Source organism: Arvicanthis niloticus, chromosome 22 (assembly GCF_011762505.2).
Source record: "Arvicanthis niloticus isolate mArvNil1 chromosome 22, mArvNil1.pat.X, whole genome shotgun sequence".
In the NCBI taxonomy this organism is placed as follows: domain Eukaryota; kingdom Metazoa; phylum Chordata; class Mammalia; order Rodentia; family Muridae; genus Arvicanthis; species Arvicanthis niloticus.
This window is the reverse complement of record NC_133429.1, coordinates 18,383,127-18,407,859: the sequence shown is the minus strand read 5'-3', so window position 1 is coordinate 18,407,859 and position 24,733 is coordinate 18,383,127. Positions and strand designations below refer to the sequence as shown.

At 37.4% G+C, this 24,733-nt stretch overlaps 1 protein-coding gene across 4 annotated transcripts in view; it reads right to left on the bottom strand.

Annotated features, from left to right (window-relative positions):
• The window catches only part of Cep83 (centrosomal protein 83), a 91,858-nt gene that overhangs the window by 37,778 nt on the left and 29,347 nt on the right, over nucleotides 1–24,733 (bottom strand). For all 4 annotated transcript variants that reach the window (XR_013106307.1, XM_076920036.1, XM_076920037.1 and 1 more), the window contains exons 2-7: nucleotides 24,400–24,666; nucleotides 23,792–23,942; nucleotides 17,468–17,560; nucleotides 14,874–15,005; nucleotides 6,354–6,605; nucleotides 3,788–3,919 (exon numbers count right to left, since the gene is read on the bottom strand). Coding sequence is in view for 3 of the 4 variants with exons in the window: in XM_076920036.1 (XP_076776151.1) it covers nucleotides 3,788–3,919; nucleotides 6,354–6,605; nucleotides 14,874–15,005; nucleotides 17,468–17,560; nucleotides 23,792–23,942; nucleotides 24,400–24,545 (906 nt within the window). In the remaining variant the exon portion in view is untranslated. The remainder of the gene's footprint in view (nucleotides 1–3,787; nucleotides 3,920–6,353; nucleotides 6,606–14,873; nucleotides 15,006–17,467; nucleotides 17,561–23,791; nucleotides 23,943–24,399; nucleotides 24,667–24,733) is intronic.

Below are 24,733 nucleotides of genomic sequence, written 5' to 3'. Positions count from 1 at the left end.
ACTTGCTTTGTCTAAAGTTGAAGGGCATATTGAATACTCCCATTTATATGCAAACCATTTCAAGTGTGCCTTAAAAACACACAGGCAATTCTCAGCAGAGTGCTGCTAATACACAAGCACAGAGAAATAATGCCAAACTGCTGTTTCCTTCAGTGGAATAAGAGACTATTTATTCTCTAACCTGTACAAAGAAAGAACAATAATGAAGTGTGTGTGTGCAGAACACAGAAGAGAGGTAAGGTCAGTACACAGGAGAGCCAGAGGACTGGGAAAAACTGTGGTGCAAAATCCCCCTCAATCCCTCTCCTTCCCCAAGACACAGAATCCACCACTGAAGCACAGCACATCCAATGTCCTGTTGCTGCATTTACAGTTCCATTTACTTCAGGAACCCAGTCAGACTACTTGGGTTTGAACAATGTACTGTAAATATTGAATGCTCAAATACTGTTGAACAAAACTGAAAACAATCTATAAAGGACTTGAAGAAAAACTTGAGAATTTCCTATATCCTGAATTTACTACTTTGTGTTTTATATGTTTTGACTGGAGGTGGGGGAGCGCTGTTTGAAATTTTGCTAAATTCTTATCATGTAGACATTTAATTTCTATCTGTTGACACAATCAGGAAGAAGCCATATCACTAATTGATTTCTAGTGAGGTTTATACTACAGAAACTTGGAAGAATTGTTAGTGAATTCTAGAACAGAAAAAGGCTTTGTTGTACTTAGAAAATTGGATCCAAATGAAATCAACAGAATATTAAAGATATGAAATAGCTTGCCTAAGGTTGTTACACTGTTACTGACCAGACTAAAAATTACACACACACACAAACACACACACACATACACACCACCACCACCACCATCACCACCACCACCACTTTATTTTCTTTATATTCTTTATATCTTTATAGTGTATCTTTATATATTTAAGGATACACTAGAAATAAATGAATGAGTTAGGATTCAAAATATGTTCAAAGTTCATGGTCTCTCCTTTGTATTTCATTACCTTGTCCAGAAAGGCATAATTTCTAGACATAACCTAAATTTAAACCTATAAACTAATAGTACTTAAATTAAATACATACCTAAATAACTATGGTTGGGAATGCAATTCATTGGTAGCGTGCTCGCCCAGCACACACAAAAGCATAACTTCCACTCCTAATACCTCAAAAAGGGAGGTGGGGAGGAGAGGAGAAAAACATATGTATGCATGTATATTTAATCTTCGAAAATTGTATTTGCAGCTGGGTGTGGTAGTGCACACCTTTATCCCCAGCACTGAGGAGGCAGAGGCTGATGGATCTCTGTGAGTTCGAGGCCAGCTTGGTCTACACTGTGAGTTCCACAGGACAACCAAAACTATATAATAAAGATCCTGCCTCAAAAAAAAATATTTTATTTGCTTAATTTTACTTACTTTTAGTATCATTCATGTCAACTGAATTAAATGAAACATCAGCTACAACACTTGTATGTTATACATAAACTGAAAGAAAAATAACGCGTATATCCTGCAGTGTGAAGGAATATAAAATTTTAAATTACATTTATTAATTGGGGAAAGGGCATGCAAATGCAAGGTATATATATGGAGATCAGAGGACAACCCTCATAAAAAGGAACCAGTAATTAAATTTACCCACTGCCATCTTGGGGCTTTCAATGGGAAAAGAGTTAAGTATACTATCTTCCAAGGGTGACATCCAATACATTTAAAATTACTGTTTCAAACACAAATTTTCATCCAATTTTATCACAATTCTTCAAAAGAAAGATGCAAAGTTAAACTTATACTAATAGAATACAGAGTCCTTTCCCAAAGCAGAATGCAGTTTAGCTGTATGAAAAAGAGTAATAAGAATATGCTGAGTCTACATGATTAGTACGTTAGTTTTCTGTAGAAAAACTTATAGTCACCAAGTTGCAGGATGACAAGAAAGAGAGTAAGATGAGTGGCTTGTTGCATGGCCACAGTGAAAAGAGAGAAGGTATGGAACACCTACACAGAAACCTACTAGGAGGGTGGGAACAATTCTAAAGGAACTACCCTGCAAAGCTAAAAAAGAAAAACTCATCCTTGCGGCCATGGGTTACTAAACAAAATCCCCAGGACCATGGGTAGGATAAGTCCTTATAAGTTATTGGCCAGGAAGATCCAGGCTTTGACATTTTTTCTGCCTCCTCTTCCCTTAGTGTCACTAAACTACTCCTCCTGGTCACCTACCAAAACTAGGAAAGACCCTTTTGCAAAGGACTCCACACATCATACATGCATGGTGTAGAGAAATCAGGCTGGAACTGAATGAAGATTCCCTCCATGTCACCTATTTTTCATAGTCCCAGAAGGTGCCATGCAGGCTGCCAGGGAAAGGCAGGCATTCAGTCCTAGTTTAGTTAACTTTAGTTAAAGCACATACATTTCTACTAGGCTACAGTGAACAGTGGGGTTCTTTAAACCTGTGGGTCATCCTGGATTTTTTATGGTGATTTTATATAACTGCTCTCATGAACGTAAAATGACTTCCCTGATTTGGAAATCAATCTTATTTTCAGGATCTTAGGAAGGTCCAAAGCTGAAAATAGCAGTATGTTAGGAAGTATTTGTTAGAATTTATGACAAGCACTCTGTGTATAATACCTCATTTAATTTTTCCACAACTCTAAATATATGTTTATGGAGGTAGATACTAAAGTTTCAAAGAGAAATACCAAAGTCATAAAGCTAATTAAACAAAAAGTCCTTACATTCAGTCTGCCTGACTACAAAGCCATCTTCCATAAAATACTTTTCTTATTGCTATCTCATTTCCAGTTTTGAGATATCATATATATATTGTATTTGGTGAGGAAAAATTGAATTTGAGAAAAAACCTTTGACAAAGATTCAAGTTTCATTTTTAAAGGATAAATAAGCAAATCATGTTAAAGTTACTTACTGGAGAAATAGTCACAAGTATCTACTGTGTGAGTATGCTTTCCCAGGATCTGAAAGTACTGTAGGGAAAAGCAATGTTTGCTATCATGAAGTTGACGTTCAGTTAAAGGACAAAGTGATAAGGAGAGATTCTTAAAAGAACAAAAATGAACAGGGGCTAGGGAAATGTCTCAGTGGTCAAAAGCGCTTGATGCTCTTGCAAAAATTCAGAACCTATACAGCGGTGCACAGCCATCCGTAATTCTAGTCCAGGGGATCTGATGCCCATTTCTGGCTTCCTTGAGAACCAGACACATATAAAGCAATACATAGACGCGGGAACACATATAAAATAAAATAAAAATAAAATATTAAAAAAAAAATATATATATATATATCAGATAGCATTAAGAGTTATAAAGAAAAACAGCAGATCAGAAAAAGAAGGATTAAGGCAGAAGAGGGAAAATACTATTTTACTACTCTGAAGGGGGAGGCAGGCCTCTTTTAGGTTCCCACTACAGAAAGGGAGGAAGCAAGGTATGTAACCGTGTGGGGAAGCTCGTGACAGGCACATAAGCACAGAGACCCCAGGGAGAGTGAACTCTTTCTAAGAAAGTCAGTGACAGAGGAGTGAGGTGATAGGAAGGAAACCGGATGCTGACAGCTGAGGAAGACCTGAAGGCCATACAGGGTCTGCATGGGTAGAGAACACAGACCAGCTAGAAAGCATCACAGTTAAAAGGTAAACTGATAGGGTCAAAAAGGATTTCAACACAGAGAATTATTCAAACAGCAAATGTCTTTATCACTGTGTGGTCGCAAGCTCTCCCGATGAAGCAAAGGATAGCAACTCACTTCACTGGTCAGCGTGCTTATTTCTCGGTCAGCTTTATGCAGTTTGCTAATTAAACAGGTGTTTTGTTCATTGCTTGATTGTAGCTCTTTTTCTAAGCGTTCAGCCTGTAGTTTAGCTGACTGCTTTTCAGCCTTCAAGACAAAAGATTTTAAAATATATCCACAACCTTTCACATTATATTAAAAATAAGCATTATTTAAAATGACTGTGCAATCAAACACAAAAATTAATTATTCAAAAATTAAGCAACACTAACATGTCCTAAAGTAAGTTTTCTCTCTCTCTCTCTCTCTCTCTCTCTCTCTCTCTCTCTCTCTCTCTCTCTCTCTCTCTCTCTCTCTCTCTCTCTCTCCCCCCAAGACAGGGTTTCTCTGTATAGCCCTGGCTGTCCTGGAACTCACTCTGTAGACCAGGTTGGCCTCGAACTCAGAAATCCTCCTGCCTCTGCCTCCCAAGTGCTGGGATTACAGGTGTGCACCACCACAGCCTGGCCAAAGTAAGTTTTCTCAAACTCATTTCTCTCAGGAGAGAAAGTACTCACATACCTTAATATGGGAATGCTGACATAATCTAACATTTTTTAGACTGTCTAGTCCACAACAGTTATGAAAAAGCATTTTAGAAAGTAGACAAGGAGGAGGCTTACAAGGCCCAGGAAGTGAGTAAAGGTGCTTGCCGCCAAGCCCGGTAACCTCACTTAGATCCCCAGGCCCTACATGGCGGAAGGCAAGCACCACGTCTCCCTAGCTGTCCTCTGACTGCTACACAGGTGCTGTGGTACACAGGCCTCACACACTTTTCTCAATGGAGATTTAAAAAAAAAAAAAAAAAAAACAACCCAAAAGAAGGGACAGACAAATTGTCAACTGCCCTGGAACCTTCTGAAGCATAGGCAAAGAGGCTTCTGATCTTATCACACAATTAAATCTCTAAATTACCAGAAATTTACTCAAAGTGATACTCAAAAGTGTTCTTACCAGAGAGGAAAAACTAAAAGCTTTGAAACATTTCTACTCATGATAAATAAAATGAATGTTTCTGCACTTACAGGATAAACTTCAGGTTTATGTTTTCTATGCATGTTTAATGTATTAAAAAAGAACTTTGAACAGGAGAAATGGCTCAAAGGTTAAGAGCACTGACTACTCTTCCAAAGGTTCTGAGTTCAATTCCCTGCAACCACATGGTGGCTCACAACCATCTGTAATGGGATCCTATGCCCTTTTTTGTTGTGTCTGAAGACAGCTACAGTGTACTCATATACACAAAATAAATAAATCTCTAACAAAAATAAAAAGGACTTTGTTCAGCAAATAACTCAGAGAACAACAATTATTTTCTTTAAATATAAAATGGTATTTCTTTGCATACAACAACAGCCGTGAAATACTAGAGAAAAATACTATTTGCTGTCATGTATTTGTTTTTCATTTCATCTGACAAATGATAAAAATTAAATACGGGCTCTTCTGAAAAATGTCCCAAATGAGCATCTGTCTTTTGTCATCATTCAGCTTACCCGGAAAATAATAACTCTAGATGACCTTGGTCAAACTTCACACTGGGACCAGACACTCTATTCAACTGCAATTTTCCCCTTACTCTGTCACTATGCCAATATATTAAGGATTGTAAAATGGCAACTTACACTATCTTACTATAAACTGGCTTAAGTCTAATGTTCAATGACTCTAACAAGTTTAATTATGGAAACCAAAATGGACTGACATAGACTTCATCGTCCCCACCTCCTCCCCCAGTGATTTCTATTCTTTAAAGCTCACTAACATATTCTATGTACCAGCCAATCACCCCGTCATCGGTTAGTATTTAGAAATTGAATATTAACTACGAACCATGTGCCTATAATTCCCTTCTAGATCAACCATTCCATAACTATCCCAAAGGAGGAAAACACAAACTGGCCAAAATAAATGAAAACATAAAGTAGTATCTCTGCTCCATCTTAGGCCCCAGGAACTAAGAGACATCAGCATGTCTAAATACAATGGACGCTGAGAGTTTTCCTAAGTGACTCCTCCCAAGTCCCAGTGTGACTCTGCCAACACTGTTCTTTCTCTAACAAGCTCATGGAAAGAACTCACTCAAGATCTGGATGCATTAGTGGCCAGCTAACTTTTATCACTTTGGCTAGAGAGCTGTTTTAAGTTATATGTAGTATGTTTGCCCAAATAGAATTTATGACTTTAAGGTTTTAAATTCTAGTGTAAGAAATTTATGATTTCAAAATAATTATTCTTTTTGTTTTTAGATAACTCTGGTCCTGAAAACTTGGGGGGATATTTTGTATATTATATTCTGTGACATTTTAAAGTTATTTCACTCAGATGATGACTCCCCAAGAATGACTATCCCCTCATAAATGCACAGCACAGCCACTGCTGATCAGTCAGAACCTTTCTTCTTTACATGGACACTTGGGAGCACGCAACTGCGTCAGCATTAGATCGCCAAGCATGTATTTATGTTCTGAAAACCAAAGGCTCGTCAAGTGCACTTTTAAAACTTATGCCATACTCCACTGGGATGCAATTAAAACCTTACCTCCAAGGATCTGAGTGCAGCCTGCATCTCAGCCAACTGCCTCACCTGTACTCTTTGGACATTTTCTACCTGAGCACCAGAATTCTCTTTCTCAGCCCTTAATTCTGCTACTTCAGCCTCTAAGCTTTTCACTTTCTGAAGCAAGTGGGTTTTCTCTCGGACAAGTTGCTCCACTCGTTTGCTGTCTCTCGTGGGATCGACACTAAGCAGCTGGTTATGTAGCTCCTCTTTGTCCTTCTCCAGCCGTGCGACCTAATAATTGGAAAGGAAGTACACAAGCTCTAAATGATTGAATTCTCAGTCATGAACATGCTTTACAAGTCAGTAAATTAAAATTAAAAATCACACAACATGAAAGCTCAGGTGTGGAAATGAAGTAAAAAGGAAAACCATCTAAACCGTCACGTTCCTCATTCTGTACTAAGTGTGACTCAATTTTAAGGCAAAGGATGCTGCCCTATTTTTCACTCTCTCCCCACAGTGTCTGGCACAGAGCTTAATCAGAAGCTGACTAAAATTCAAAATGGTAAATATTACAATAAAATAATTATTTAAAACACATAAACTTCATAAGCCCATGATAGAAATTCATGCAAGGCCAATACAATGACCACTCCTAAATCTCTCCTTACTTTTTTGGTTTACTCTCCTTAATTCTTTGTCTATGTCTAGGCTAATAAATCATCTGTTTGTGAAGAACTAATTCACACAAAATCTGTATAAATAAATACAAAAACAGCCAATGAACTTTTAAAGTAATGGCCAAGTTTACTGAAGTCCTAACTGTAATTATAGCCTGGGTCTTACATGCTCACTATTCAAGGTTTATCACAGTCAAGAGGCAAGAAACAAGTAGTATTCTGTTTCAGAACAACTCTCACTGCCAGACAGCACATGCTTCCAAACCAGTAAGTTCCAGATAGTTTCCTAACACCTGAGGCATTTCAGAGGCCCCTTGCTGCTGAGGATTAAGGGACTAAGCAGAGAGTACAAATCCCTACCCTCCTTTTTGGGTGATCTTCCTCTTCCTAGTTTAGGATAACTTATCACCATCTGCGTTTAACTTATTTTAATTTCCATCTTCTTCTGAGTGGTGCCAGGGATTGTACCCAGGACCTTGAACAAGACACATCAGTGTTCTACAGTGAGGTGTAAGACCAGCCCCATCAGCAGTTCTTTTCTATTTATCTCTCTATGCCGAAGTTACCCTTCATTCTTCAATTAAACCACTGCAAAAAGCAAGACCAGTAGCTAGTTATAGCCGGAATGAACTTAAGGCTCTATCCAAGTCACAAGGAAACTAAGGGAATGCTGGGACATAGACAGTGCTGGCTGAGCTCTCAAAAGTGTGAGCTTCCACAGGCTATTTCCTCATTTCAAAACACCAAGTGAGGTTCTCTCTGATCTTTTTTAGCTCTACAACTTACAAATTCCGAGTCTAAATTGGTACATGATGGCTATTAAAGATATAACAGGGCATAAAGATGAAGATGTCCAGTATGTAAACATATTTTTTGAGAAAAATAAAACTCATTCATGAAGACAAGCATCAAAAGCCCAACTAATGGCTGACTGATATACTCATTTAGTATGTACAAGATTGTCCCCAGGGTTTAATCCCAAGCACCATGCCCACTCCCCACAAAACCAAACCAAAACAAAATCAAAAAACACCAAATAAACAGAAAAAGAAGTGTAACTAATTCATCTTTCCTATTACCTCCCCAATCTTTTATGTGGAACAATTCTCTTCCACGTTTGTTCTTGGACCACATTTATTCAGTTTGTTTCTCCTTCAACTAACTATATGAGTCTGTATTAAGTCACATTATTTTTAACTTTTAAAGAATTTCCTAAATAAACATACTGTATTTACATCATTTTCATCCCTCCCTATATCCTCTCCAACCCCCATCTTCCCCTATATGTTCTCAGATTCATCACCTCCTTTTCTAATGACTGTTTCTGGAAATACTGTAGGTGAACAGACATACAAACATACAACCTACTGAGTCCAGTTACTGTTGCCCATATGTACATGTATGCAGGGCTGGCCACTTTGAATGGGGAACTTGTCAGGGGTCTCTCATCTCTGGAGAAACCAGACTCTCCCTCCCTCAGCAGCCACTGACTGCTTGTAGTTAGTTCTTCAGAGGGTAGAGCCTTGAGAAAATTTCCCCCACCTCTGGCATGTTGAGTGATGTAAGTCATAAGCAGGCAACCACACAGCTGAGACTTGGTGGATGCAGTACTCATGACATGTCTAGAAGTCACTTTCTCACGGCAATTGTCCTGGTTCTGCCTGTACAAGCTTTCTGCCCCTCTTCCATGATACTCTGTGAGCCTTAGGTATAGAGGTTGTACTGCAGAGGTCCCAACCTCTATAGGGTTGTGCATCCCAGTCACATACTCTCTACATTTTGACCAGATATAAATCTCTGTAGCATCCTCCAACTGCTGCAGAAGAAGCTTCTTTGATGAAGGATGAGAGAGATACTTCTCTAAAGATAAATATTTAGGACAGTTAAAAGCTATATTTATTTAGAAAAATATCAGTAGGTTACCCTCTAGGGTCTATGATCTTTCCATGGGTTCTTGGCTGTGTTTACAGCAGTAGGCATGTATTCCCTCCTACTGAGTAGGCCTTAAGTCCAATTAGATGATCGCTGGTTTACCCTCAAGATCTAAGTGCCACTACTGCACTGTTGTGGCAGCCTGCCTGGCCAGTGGTTACTGTGGTCCACAGGCTTTACAGCTGGGTACAACCGTTGATTACTTTTCTCCCTTGCCAGCTTGCAGAGCACCTTCAAATCCTGTGGTAGTTAGACCTCAGGGAAGAGCCTTCCACGTCAGTACCAGCTTGATTTTTCAAGTCCTGTGACAAAAATATGTGGTGTTTTAAGCAACAGGCTTCAAGTTCTAGAAGGCAGTCAAGGGCAATGGAGCTAGCCTGTATTGTTTTCCCTTTGCTTGAACACCCCTGATCAGCCGTTACTTTTACCTCAGCTTCAGTTTAAATGAAGGGCTTAGGCTGGGTGATTTTGTAAGATACTGTTTAGCATTTTCATCAAGTAACTCAAATACAGGTTTTGTTTTGACAGTGGTGGGAACTAAATGCAGAGTCATAAACTTGGTAAAGTAGCATTTTACCACTAAGCTACATCCTCAGCTGCAAGCAGTTATAACATGCTATTGTTATTGGTAGGATGGCTCACCTAGGTAAGGAGAAGGTATATCATAGATTTAGACAACAGTGCCTTCAAGTGAGATAAAAAGTTAGTAGCCATACTTTTACAGTGCCCATTTTAAATATAAGGTCACACAGCTAACACTTGAGAGGCACTTGTGTGAGACTTGCAGTGGCAGCTGAAGCAATGACAACTACCAAATGGCAGTCTAGATTAGAAATTATGACTCCTCAACCACAATTCACTATCAAAAACCCTTCCTACCCAAACTGTTGACCACTGCTTTCTATGTACTAATCTCATGAATCACTTGCATACTAAATACTAAGTACTTTGTTTGTAACCAGCACTATTTTAGGCAGTAAAGATATGTACAGCTCAGCAGAGATGCAAACACAAAATCTGCAGTTGAGCAGCCTATTATATTCAATCACTGCCATCACAACACTCCTGGCTCATCCATCTAGGCACAGATTTTGGACACATCCTCAGTTCTGTCTTTTCTTCCACTGTTAATCAGATTCGCATGTCATTTTCCTTGATGTCCTTCATTTGTTTTTATCTCAGTTCTTCCTCTCAATTTCTGAAGGTCTTTCTCTAATTTCTCTTCTTTGACATCTGTCCAAATCTACCTGTATTGCAGTTACATTCACATTTACTTTATTCTCTTTAGAATAAAAACTTGCTTGACAGGTAAGACGTTTGATATTAACCAATTCTGCTTTTCTAAAAGCTGAAGTAGAAAAGATGGACAGGAACAGATCAGGGATTACACAGAATGTATGGCTTCTTTTTCAAAGGACAATAGTATCACTCCATAACCCGAGGCGCACACAGGGAAAGGTAGAGTGCCTAACTGCTGTAATCAGTCCTTGTTTTTGTTGCCTTTATGGTGTAGCATACAGGAATAGTTAAGCTCTACAATCAAGCACATAGACTTTGTTTTTCAGCATTTTAAAGCTACTCCTATCCTTCCTTCTGGCTTGTAAGAATGCTGTCATTCTTACCTGCCTTCTGAAACAGTGTCCTTCCAACTACTGTTTAATTTATTTGAGACAACATTCTACATAGCCCAAGACAGCCTTAAAGTTGTAGTCAAGGCTCAGCTTAAACTCTTAAAATGTTTTCTTTCTTAGTTATGTGTTTAGGTGTGTGTGTCTGTGTGGAGATGTGCACATGAGTACAGTGGGGCTAACAAAAGGTAAAAGTGTCGGATCCCCTGGAGCTGGAGCCACAGGCAGTAATGATCCATTCAACATGGTTGCTGGGGACCAGAGAGCACTGTACATTCTTAACCACTGAGCCTGACCTCTCACCTTGAACTTTTATTCCTCCTGACTCAGTCTCCGAAGTGCTAAGATTATAAGCATGTATCACGGTGCCCAGCTTGGATTTTAAAAAAATAAATCCTTTATCAGGTAATGATAGAGCATAACATCTATCAATTCAGTGTTAGCATCTATTGCCATCTTACATTTAGTTTTAGAACTTTCTTGGTTTTGATACGAGACAAAGGATTTTCAATTAAATCTTGAAATATCCTATTTTTGTGACTCTGAATCAAAAATAAAATTTGTCTTACTTTGCTTCTTATGAAGTCACTGTTGAAAGGAAAGTATAGTACAAGCATCACTGAATGATAATGCTGTGTATTATCCACCTCCTCTGATGAAACACAAGCAGGTTAGGGCAAAGTATCTCACTCACCACAACTACCTGGTGAAGAAGGAAGCCCACACTCCCTGCACTTCCCACTATAACAGCAGGGCAGGGTGTGGGAGTACTTCATATTCAGAAGGACTAACTTTGGTATTAGGATAATGCTGGTCCTGTAGAATGATTTAGAAAGTACCAGAAAGTAATATACTTTCTGGTAAATATTATAGAGACTTGGTAAAGTTCTTCATTAAATGTAAAATTAATTATTAGCTGCAAATTGTTGTCCACTGGATACCAGACCCTGACTTTGTTTTTTAGTGCTAGGTCCTTTTATTTCTTTTATATTCCTTTGGATCTTTATCCTGGGATAGAGTTAAAATATCTTCAAACATTTGATCTTTTCAAGTCTTACTTGTATAACTTCTAGAACCAGAAGAACACTTAGTCTACAGCTAACTCAATGCATTGTTCATTAAGGGATTTTCCATCCTGGCTGATGTAATGGTAAATTTGGACCAGTTCCATGTGAGACTGGGTATTGTTTTGTCTGGACCATTTTCATTCCTTCTCTGACTTTGTATAGGTTCCTCACACAGAGGCACTAGCTAGTAATCAACTCAATACTCAGATGCTACTGTGCAAAATACTAGTGTGTCTGTCAAGTCCAGTGTCAGGCCACTGTCAGGAGTTCAGTTCTAAACTCCAACTCGGCAACTCAGAGGAATGACTATATATGCAGCTTCAGTATTTACTCTTAGGAAGCTTTCAGACTTACAGCCAAATAGGAGAAAGGATAACATTTTTTTTTTCATAAAAATAAAGATAACTTCTTCTATGTTTATTGTGTGAATTCTTTCTGTGAATTCATTCTGCAAATGATGATATATAAATTCCTGAAGTCTTCATTAAGGAAAAAACAAAAACTTTAAAAACTTCTGAAGGCGGGTGGAGAAATGGCACAATGGATAAAAACATTTGTTGTTCTTCCAAAGGACATGAGTTTAGTTCCCAGTACCCACTGGCAGTCCTCAACTATCTCTAACTAGTTCCATGGGATCTAACACCCTCTTCTGACTTCTGCAGGCACCAGGGATGCATGTAGTACATATACATACATGCAGGTAAAACACTCATACACATAAATTGCATAATTTAAAAAAAAATCCTAAAGAATTCTGACAAAAATGAACAAACTAAGGAATAGTGAGTTTGCTTTTATCTGTATGGGTTAAACATACATGATCCTATAAGTCTTTAATTGATGTGGGAAAATTCAATTACAGTCAAGTGTTAGAAATATGTATTAAGTTCAATTTTAGGACAGTGAAATAAGCAGGTCTCATAATTATTTTTGGTTTCTCATTACACTGTAATTTTTTTTTTTTTTTTTTTTTTTTTTAGCAAGGTGGTGGTGGCATGCACCATTAATCCCAGTAACTGGGTGGCAGGCAGAGGCAAGCAAACCTCTGAGCTAGAAGCTAGCCTAGTAGTCTACAGAGCAGGTTCCAGGACAGCCAGGGTTACACAGAAAAACCCTGTCTTGAGGGGTGGGGAGTTCTATTATAATTATAGTCTATCTACAGTATAATAGCATTATATCTTTTTAAAAACTATTATCTATTTAAAAACAGGGTGGGGAGCCTGGAGAAATTTCTCAGTGATTAAGAGCACAGGCTGCTCAGACCGGGTTCAAATCCTAGCACCCACATGGCAGTTCACAAATGTCTGTAATCCCAGTTCCAGGGGATCTGATAGTCTTACACACAGACAAACATGGAGGCAGAACACCAATATAAATAAAATAAAATTAAAAAACAACTAGTGTGTGTGTGTGTGTGTGTATTACTGAAAACATACTACATTGCTACAAACTAACAATTACTCCTAAGTGAGTCATGATTTTTCAGAAGGTAAACTCTACTTTGAAACTCTGAAATTACATTTGTTATTCCTATAAACTCTAATTAAAATTATTATCTGCTGTTTCCTAATCCACAGCTGCCTCACCAAGCTTTACTGTCTATAGTACTATGCTTGTGCAGCAACTGAAGTACTACAGTGAGTGATGAATTGGGGACCCGGAAGAACAGAAAGTCTTACTGTTCTAGACTCTATAATAACCCCTTAAAATATCTAAATTTCCAAAATTATTTGGTGTTCTATAAGAGAAAAATATACTAGTGATAACAGTTTTAGATCAACAACAACAAACCCAACAAAATCAGGAGACGGAAAAAGACATACAATCATCATCAAGTAACACACCAACTGATTCCAAAAGCAAAGTCCAACCTGCAGCACCACCATGAAACCCTCAGCACTCCTCAACACACGAATCCTCCATCTTACAAGGAAGTGGGTATCATTATCATTTCCACTTTCACAACAGAATGTTTACAAGCCATCGAGTCCACTATACTTACATATTTGAATGAAGCCTTTTCAATCACAAACAGTATCAATCAGCTCAACTTTTAATAAAATTGAAGCCAAGGGGTTGCCACTAATCAAGAGTGATAACCTTGAATCACTGACAGTTTCAAACTAAAAACTCTAAAATGTGAGCTGAGATATAAAAGTTGGGATATCTACATTCTACTGTTAAGCTATCTGATGCCTCAGCTTCCTAAATTTCAAATGAATAAGTCTTTTCTCATCTTACTATTAAAATTAAAATAAAATTACACCTAAATAAAGCAAATAAAACTGTAAGGGAAAAAACAGCCAATGTGAAACCCATTTTAAATATCCATAATGTTCAAGAACTATTGTATTACAAACCTCAAATGATCAAGAATCGAGATAGGTTCTTACTTAAGGAACAAACAAGAAACTGCTTATTGATAAAAGTAAATCAGTCTAAGCCAAACATTGTTGTCTTAGCTTTCTTAGATGCCTAAAACATTACAAATATTTGGTAACAACGAAAGGAAGGTACAAATATTTTAATTCCAAATAAATACAATGATATCAATAGTATGTAGTTGCTATTTTTATATAGCATGTAGCACACTGCTACAAATATCAGTCTAGTTTTATGAACATTAGAATACAATTGTATTTGTCCCCTTGTATAATTAAAAAAAAAAAAAAAACCAACAAAGAATAAGCTAGAGAATGAAGGAAAACAGTTTCAGCAGAAATAGAAGAGAAACTGCAGAGTGAGTAACAAGACTGCGGAAAGCAACAGATGAAAGCAGAGTACATGCTGTGGGGAGCGTGCGAGCGAGTGCTGCAGTTCTAGGCGTCCATTTGTCTGTCTGTCCATCCATCCAAGGGGAGAGTGAGGCTGATGCTCTACAGCAGTGGCAACAGCACAAAGGCTTACACTAGAGCTACCTACTCTGGTCCTAAATAGAGAGAGCAATACTAAATAAGGACTCAAGTAAGTAATATTTACAGAGAAAGCTCCCTCTCCGTATCATGAACAACATGAGACTGTGCTATCTCCGTCTCCACTGGCTAGAGCAAAATACAACAGAAATGAAATAAACAGCCAAAGGAAAATACTCACATAAAATTGCTGACAAACAACAAAAGAAAACAAATATTTCACTAATTAATAAAACATAATTACATAACCAATTTTAATTTGGAACTTATAAAACTGCATAACCATAAAATTTCACTCACTAGAATAACCTTTAACAAACCAGTGCAACTAATTACATACCTCTGACTTGTGTTTCATTTTTTCTTCTTCTGAAATACGAGTAAACTCTTCTTTCTGGTGTTCAAACTCTGACTTGAGAAATGTCTGCTCATAGCGAAGCTTGTTATACTCAGCTCTGTACCTTTCCACTTCCTAAATTACAGAGAGATTGCAACACATGACACACTTATAAGTCAAATTTGTACTCTCCAAAAATCCCTGCACAGTATAACTCTTAGTTATATTAACAGCCAATCTGAAAGAAAAAAAAAAAAAAAGCTTAACAGCAATGCAAATGAGAGCAAGGGTGTTAGCTCAGCAGTTACAACACTTCCTGCTCAAGGGCTCTGAACTCCAGAACCAATGTCCATGTGTGGTGGGCCTGGTGGCCTGCTAGTAATTGCAGTTACTGGGAAGCAGGAGAAGACCCTGGGAGCAGCCAGACTACCTGAATCAGTAAATGTTGGGTTCACATAAGAGAACCTGCCTCATGAATGAGGTAAAGTGTAATGGACTCCTGACATCAACGCTGGTCTCCACACATGCACTTAAACATGTGTCCAAAACCCACATACAAGGGCACATACACATATACACATACCACATATATGTACTTTTACTCATGTAAAAAGAAAAAAAAATAATGAAACAGATTAGTACCTTCCTTGAAATGTACCAATAAAATTACCATTCAAGCAATTTTTTGTCTTCATTGATTCTCACTGTAATAATAAATATATAACATCAAAATCACCACCTCTGTACTTAAATATTAGTTAAGAAAGTGGCATGTCTTTCAAAATACAGCTAGATTTCAACAAGTATAGCAAAGATCCCTCTCTAAAAGTCAGACACAATAAACTCAAAGTAGAACAAAAGGTTACTTGAATACTTAGTATACTAACTTAAGGTTTGATCAAATATTGCAATAGTTGACCTCAAATGTACTAGCCTGAAGAACATACGCCATTCCAGTTCTCCTGATTTACCAGCGACAGCAAAGGTGCTCTAACGCTGCCACCCAGCCATCTGTAACAGTTACTGGCATTCCAAGTACTCAACAAGAAACTTAGCTCTAAGTACCAGGAAACTAAGCAAGAATCAAAGTCAGACTCCTAAATAATACAATTTAATAATTTTTTTAACTGAAAGATTTCTAAGCCGATTTATAAACTAAAAACATGGGGGTGTTAACAATATATGAAATACATGCTATGACTTTAAAACTGCTTGTATTTACCTTGATTACCTTTGGTATTGCTGATTTTACTTACAAAAACTTCAATCTATAGCCAAACATAATAGATACCCTGACATATAATATACCTAATATGTTGCTGCTAGAGGCATATTTGAAAATGCGGTTTTATCAATCAATAAATCATTACAAAAGACAATTTTCCAAGCCTTCCCACACAATGGCAGTATTTTAGACTACTCCAATCTCCTACAGGGGTTCATTTTTAAGGGAACAGTAATATTTATATATGTTAAGACCTTATATATGTTTTTAAAGTTAGCATATAAAATGTCTGTGCCAGTACCTGATTCACCTCTCTGCATTCTTTTCCTGTCACCTTTATCCAACATTTAGTAATATAAAAAAATCTTGTCTCAACCCAAAGTAAAAACAAGCATTTTTCTTTTTGAGATTGTGTGTTCGTTAATACTGACTGTCCACTTGACAGATCTAGAATCATCTAGGAGAAAACCCTCCAAGACATCTCTGAAGGATTACATAGATGTGGTTAGCCTCTGTGAGTACCTGTGAGGAACTAGCCAATTTAGGGTAGCAGAGGAGGGAAGACCCACTGTATGGGAGGGTACAGCATTCAGTGTGCTGGAGTTCTGGGCTAAAGAAAAGGAGAAAGGAGGGAGCACAAGTATTCATCACACTGTTTCAGAGCAGTAGATACGCCAAATGCCTCGTAATCCTGCTTCTGTGCCTTCCGCACCATGATAGACTGTTCCCTCAAACCATAAGCCAAAATAAACTCTTCCTTCTATACGTTGCTTTTATCAGAGTATATTATCGATGCAACAGGGAACATAACAAATCCTGTTTACATGAAATCCACCCTTTTATTTAAACTGTTCTTAGGAACTTGTCAACAAAAAACAAGTTCTTCCTCTCATGCAACTTCCACTCTAGAAGTACTAAACAAAAGTCAAAATAATTAAGCAAAATAGCACATGAGATGCTAAGAGGTACTAGAGAAAAGCTAGAGGGCTAAGTAAACTCCTAAAGTTTAAGTAGTGGCATGAGAACAGGCTAGACTAGTGAGTGGAGAAATGACACTGGAAGCAGTCAAAGTTGGCTTAGTGAAAAGTGACACTTGGGGCAGATTTGTAAGAGATTAAGGAGTCAGACAAAAGATCTAAAAACAATATTCAAAGCAGATACAGCACTAGGCACTAATGCAAAGACTCTCGAATCACACTGTTTTGTCAGCGCCAAGCAAACATCAGGAGAGCAACCGAGATGGAAGAAAAGAGAACAGAGAGATGACAGAGTTCGAGTCCACTGTGGACTGCCAAGCAGAGGACTGGGTAAATGAAGGACGCTTCCCGTGGAGACATGAAGATGAACACAGCTCTTCTCCTTCATTACTTACTTCGTCAAGAGTCCGAAAACGTTCTCGCATTGGAGCTTCTAATTCTTGTTGTAGCTGGGCTTTTACCAATTCCAACTTTTGTGGTGTTAATACCTAATATACACAGAAATATAAACAACTATAAATACAAAAATAAAGAATTCTCCATTCTTCAAGTTCTCTTCTACAACATGTATTAGTTACAGACATTTTTACACTGTAGTTAATTTTTATAATCATTAAATATGACTTCTAAGGCTGAAGGAACAGCCCACAGTTAATGTACATGCCATGGGTGCAATTATGGTAGCTAACTACCATAACTGTAGAGTCAGAAGGTGGAGACCATGGAGCCTCAGAGCAAGCTGACCAGTAAGACTAGTCTTTGTCAGCCAACTCTGGGTTCCACCTAGATCTCGTCTCAATGAAGAAGGTAGAAGAACAACTGAGAATGAATCTCAACGTGAGGCTCAGCTTCCACATGTACTGGCATACACATGCATATGCACGCACACATGTTACAAGTATGTACAGATATGCGCACACACACACACACACACACACACACATGAATGGGTGAAAGAAAAAAAAAAAAAACTAAGTACAATGAATCCCTGAAACAATACTTTAAGAATCTCAATCTTGATAGCAGAGATGTCAAAAATCCCAGTAATATGACTAATGAAAAATCAATGACAAGTTTTACACTGGATGGTGATGGTGCACGTCTTTAATCCAGGCACTTGGGAGGCAGAGGCAGGTGGATATCCCAGTTCGAGGCCAGCCTGGTCTACAGACTGAGTTCCAGGACAATTATGGCTATACCCAGAAACCCTGTCTCAAAAGAAAAAAAATTTCATAATTGTTATTTTGACCAAAAAAACTAATTGTGGCTCTATTCTGTCATGCTCTCTTACAGAACTCCATTCAGTGAATAATTAATATTTATGTAAGCAACATATGGGAAGACTCCTGTCGCTAAGATTCATCATTATTTTCCCAACACCTTCCATCAATGCCTACCATATAGGAACTACTGAATTCCTGTTTCATGAATCAATGAAAAGAACAAATGAACAAATGCTGGCTAGAAAAATAATATAGCTCCTATTTATATGAGTTTCTTTGAAAACATGAATAATGTTTAGTCTTATTCATTTATTCAATATTCCACAGTTGCTCAAAATACATTCTACTAAATGAAAGTCTTCTATATATAAAATATTATGTAATGTATGATAATTTACATACCATTCTGTTCTCAGTATCTTACATGCAATGAGTTAGCCAAACCCCATAAAAACCCCACAAAGTAGCTACATGGAAGTATACAAAGAACCTAAACAACTTTCTAATGGGTGCAAAGACTCAAATTGAAGTATGCATCTTCTCATAATAAATTCAAATTATGGCATGATAAATAAATCATATACACAAGTAATAATAAAGTAGCAAACAAAAGCTATTAAAAAGTAAAAACAAAGAGAGAAGATATTTCAGATAGAAAAAATGAATGTATACATACATAAAAGAAAAAGACTAAAATTAATAGAACCTCAGTAAGTTAAGAGAGAACTTTAAATAACATTAAAGAATAACTTAGATCTTCAAGAGGTCAAAGTGACAAAAAATAATAACAGTTCCAAATTTTATTTGATACTTCAAACTTCTTAGGGGCTCTCTGGTTTGAGAGAAAAGAGGAGAAATATAGTCTCTCTTGACAAGATTTTTTCTGTGATTATTTTATTCTTTTATTCAATCTGAGATCTTAAGATGCAGTTGCAACTGGTCAATACACATTTCTAATGTTTAGCATTTTTGTCTTTTGAAAGGGCAGAGAACTTTTCTGAAAACTATCCAGTCTGTTTTCCTTTGTTCAAGAGTTCTTCCTTCAATTAATCTTATATATTTCACTTTTACTACAGGCAACAAAAGACAAGTGGGACAATCTATATTTTACTTTTAAATCTCTCTCTCTGTATATTAGGGTAAGAGTATTTACATTGTTGTGAATTATATGCACATGTGTACACAAATGCACATGTAAGCACATGTCTTCCTGTCTTCCTTGATCTCTTTTCCATCTTTCTAAAGAAAGGATTCCTCAAAGAACTTGTAACTAACTAATATAGCTAAAGAACCTTAGGGCTCTACTTGTCTCTGTCTCCCATATAACCCCAGTACCATCACCCAGCATTATAGATAGGTATTGCCATGCCCAGCAGCTTTTTATGAAGGGGGTGGGGACCAGAATCAGGACCTCGTTTGTATGGCAGAAACTGTACTGACTTAGCCATCTCTCTAGTCCCTTAAATCTTTAAGCTGATTAATCAATATGATTAGTCACTGTCATTTTTCTTACTACTGTTACTATTTACCTCACTAACAAGCTTCATGCACTACGTAACACGTTAACAAGTAGTCTCTTTCCCTTTAGTTCCTAAGAACACGTTCTTGCTGCCTTCTGAACCTTAGACTTCAGATTATGACCATCTAATGATCAGTTAGGCATTCCTAAGCTGCTTTAAACTTTTTGGTGATCCTCAAAATTCTTACCTTTACTGACTTTCCACTTCTATATTTGAGGCATGTTACACTTGTAGCCAATTTTCCAGTACCAAAACTTGAGTAATATAATAGTATAAAAGACTTAAAATTACACACCTGTATTGTCTTACAGTGTTTAAGGATTAGAGCAGTGGTTTTCAACCTTCCTAATGCTGTAAACTTTCAATACTTTCAAAACTTTCCGTGTGTTGTGGTGACTCCAACCATAAAATTATTTTCACTGCTACTTCATAACTGTAATCTTGCTACTCTTTTGAATTGTAATATAAAGATCTATGTTTTATGACGCTCTTAGGTAGCCCCTATGAAGAGTCATTTGACACCCAAAGGGGCTGTAATGCCCAGGTTGAGAACCAGTGTTAGGGTAACGAGCACAGCTAAGCTTATGTTCTCTATTTAATGTTAAGTGAATGCAGCTAAGACATAAATCTTGCCTGGAACCAGGAGTTCTTTTCTAGCTTAGTAGTTATTAGAATTCAGCTACTAGGACTATGGCCTTCAGCTCCTAAAAACCGTCCATCCATCTACCCACTGCTATCTTCATACAGAAGTTTGTTTCTTCCAACTCAACAGAATTTCTTTGCTATTCCTCACCCTTGGAGACTTTTTTTTTAAGGTGTTATCTGATTAGTAAGATACTAAGGCCCATAAAAAATCTGAAATTCAAAATGTTCCAATGCTGTAGCTTATGTTCCAGATTTTAGAGCATTTTGAACTTCAGATTTTCAGATTAGAGACATTCAATCATTGAAGTCTGAAATATTGCAAAAGTTGAAGAATTCATTAATCTGAATACTTCTGGTTCTATATACTTCACATAAGAGAATACTGAACCTGTGATAAAAGCTAACAGGTACAGATCACTTAAGTATTATATTCCAAAGCACTAATACCTTCTTTGCATTGTCTGATTTCATCTTTACAATCAACCTGGACACTTTTATTCCTGTTGACTGTTGATGCAGAAACATTTTTTTAATAAATATGGGGTTTTTTTTTTTAATCTTTTGCCCATGAAAGCCAATAGAGCAGAAAACGCTACAGAGACTTTCTTTTGCTGTTAAATAAAAGACATATAATTTTAAAAATCATCTTTCATAATCCTCCACTGAAATATTTCGTGTGGATACTGTTCAATTTACTTAAGTTTTCTTAACATTATTTGCACAAATTAAAAACCATTAAAGTAAATAACTAAACCAATCCCTCCACACCCCTTCTGTGTACTCATTTAATTTATTGTGTATGTGTTTGTGTGTGCACACCTATGTAGATATATACATGTGAGTGTGGATGCCCACAGTATGCAGAGGTGGAGTCTGAGGCAGCTGTGAGCTGGACATGGATTCTGGGCATCAAACTCAGGGGTCCTCTACAAGAGCAAGAAGCACAGCAACCAGGCCTTTTTTGGGGGGATGGGGAGTCAGATAAATATTACAATAAAACCAGGTATGTTTGTAAAAAATAAACTTTTCTAGAAGAAATTACATTTGTCAGCAAACATTGACAAGCTATAATACTCAAGGATTTTTGACATCCAAAGAATACACAGACAAAAAGATCACAGGAAGAATAGTATTTTATTTCAATATGAGGAAAAAAAATGTTTGACATATACTAATTGGTAAATAATAATGTATTACTTTTAAAAGTTAACTAGGGGCTGGAGAGATGGCTCAGTGGTTAAGTGCACTGACTGCTCTTCCTGAGGACCTGGGTCTTATTCCTAGCACTCACATGGCTGCTCACAAGCTTCTGTAACTCCAGTTCCAGGGGATCTATCCTAAATAGGGTTTCTATTGCTGTGATGAAAGACCATGACCAAAAGGAAGTTGAGGAGGAAAGGATTTATTTGACTTACATTTTCACATCACTGTTCGTTCATCATCAAAGGAAGTCAGGACAGGAACTCAAAACAGGGCTGGAACCCGAAGGCAAGACCTGATGCAGAGGCCATGGGGTACTGCTGTTTTATTTACTTGCTCAACCTGCTTTCTAACAGACCCCAGGACCATCAGCCAAGGTGGGACCACCTACAATGGGCTGGGTCTTAATCATTAATTAAGAAAATGTCCTACAAGTATTGGAGACACTGAAAACAAGCTCCTGCCCACAGGGTGCTTACATTCAACCAGAATAAAAATGCCATCATTTATGAGTATGTACAAGCACCAAGTACGTAGACTGTCTCATTAGGTCTTACAACAAACAACATTGCTAGTTGTTACATACAACAGTCTCAAATATGAGCTGAGGTGTTTTAGACAATGATCATTGATGTTATATGGCCTGATGGTATGTATACTGAAAATACTCTAATCATACGCTCAGAACTAAGGTTATAGTGAAGGCAAGCAATGTAACAGAGTGACTGTCGCCAAAAACATCTTAGATTCATTAATGTTTGATTTCTGAATCAATGCTTGGAAGTTGCCAATTCTTTCATGAAGTAGAAACTTCCGGTTTCTTTGGAAAGTCAGTTTTATCAAAGGATGTTTTGCCAAAGCAGACACTGGTGAAAAGAAGTTTTGCTATAGCAGACACATAAAAGGATGTGTGAGGAAGGAATATAAATATGACCCCTCAGACAGTGGGAGCAAGAGCATGCATGGGCTTGCTTTGCTCTGTCTTACTATTCTTTCGCTAACAACACACATGTATTGGTTTGCCTTACATTGCACTGCTGAGCTCCACTTGTGGTGACACCAATGACAGAAACTCACCAAAGAACTTCTGGTGGTGCTCTGGTGGCATCTTGCCACTTCTGCAGACTCGAGAGAATTGGCAGAGTGATGTCAGCTGATGCAGACTCATGTGGAGTTTTGCTAAGACAGACTCACATGGTGAGGCAAGAGCTGAGAGAGGCCATGTGGAGGACTTATAAATAGAATTCAACACACAGTGACAGCAACGGGCTTACAGAGACAGCTCTGGGATGCTTCTTGGTCTCACATGTCTTCACTTTGTTGAGAGAGGCACAGCAGAGGACTTCTCCTGGTGTCCCTGCTGGTCCTGGTCATGATTCAGCAGAGGCCTGGCTGTGTCTGCTAGTTCATGCCACTGCCACTGATTTGTGTTTGCTATACCAACACTACTGAACTGGACTGATAATATACTCATGAAGTGTTTGCAAGTGGACTGAACTGCTGATTTCCAAACAACACAGATTGGGTTTGCTCCAAAGATTTTCTAAATTGGTCCACTTCCCCCATACTCTAATAATCTTTCTTTTCTACTACTTCTGGTGGGTGGTGGATTAAAAGGGAGGTTAAGAAATTTAAGAACCATTATGAAAAGTAGGTTTTGAAAAATCCAAGTTACACTTTCATGACCCCCATGTTACTTATACAATTTAATATGAGGTTAGAGACTACAGTTTAAGAAGTTGTGCCGGGCACTGGTGGCTCATGCCTTTAATCCCAGCACTTGAGGGGCAGAGGCAGGTGGATATCCCAGTTCGAGGCCAGCCTGGTCTACAGACTGAGTTCCAGGACAGCCAGTGCTACACAGAGAAACCATGTCTTGGGAAAAAAAAAACAAAAAAACAAAAAACAAAAACAAACAAAAAACAACAACAACAAAAAAAAACAATAAAAAAGAAGTTGTATAGAATATAAGAAAGAGTGGATTATATCAACTGCAGATACAGCAAGGAACCACTAAACATAGAAAGAAGCATATTTACCCAAACTTCTGATTTTCATTAATCTTGCCCAAACTACTTATTCTCATTAACCAGATGACTAATTTTATATAAATTCAAATATAATTTCTTACCTGCAGTTTCATTTTTTCCATGTCTCTAACTTTCTCTACTAATTCTCCCCTTAACTCTTCAAGGAGCAGTTGGAATTTTTCCTGGTTTGTTTGCTTTTCACTTAACGCACGCTTAAGTTCACTTTGTAATTTTACATATTCATCTTGCAACCTGATTTTTTAAAAAAAAAATCAATTTTAAATGAATATTTTACTTTCAAATTCACTGCTTCATATAAACCCAACCAATAATACAGAAAAACAAGATTGATATAAGACATTTCATTAAACTTTTAACTTTTCTTTGCAAACTTTTATTGAATAATTAAGACTGTAATTTTATTTTAAAAGAGAAAAAACACACACATTTATCCATGTGGATATATTTAATGTTTTATGTTTTGCTAGTTTCAAATTAGACTATATTCACAACCCACTTAATACAATAGATTTGAACAAAGTAAATTAAAATATTTTTATTATACTTACTGTTAAGTATACTACAAAATAACAAAAATATACTGTGTGTTCCAAAGCAAAGATGCAGCCAATACAATGTATTCCAGTAACAAGTTTTTAAGCAGCGCCCTCCCCCACAAATACTTTCTCTGTAAATTTAAGTAATTTACCTTTTGTGTTCAATTTTCAGAGCCTGATAATTTTGTTTATGATGCTCACATCGTACCCTTTCATCAATTAACATATTTTGGAACTCAGGTTCAGGATTCAGCCTACTGTCTCCTCCAGGTGGAAACATGCTAGGAAATGTGTCCATGTTTGTAAGGAGCTGACATGTAAAGAATGCGCTGCGGCTTTTGTATTGTTTTAGCTTTCTTCCAGGAAGTGTTTCCAACTTCTTTCTTGCTAAGGCAGAGTCTCAGGGGTCCAAATCATGCCTGCACAGAGAATGAACATAATTAATACTCAGTAACTTAAGCATCCTGTGGCTTTACATAATTGTTA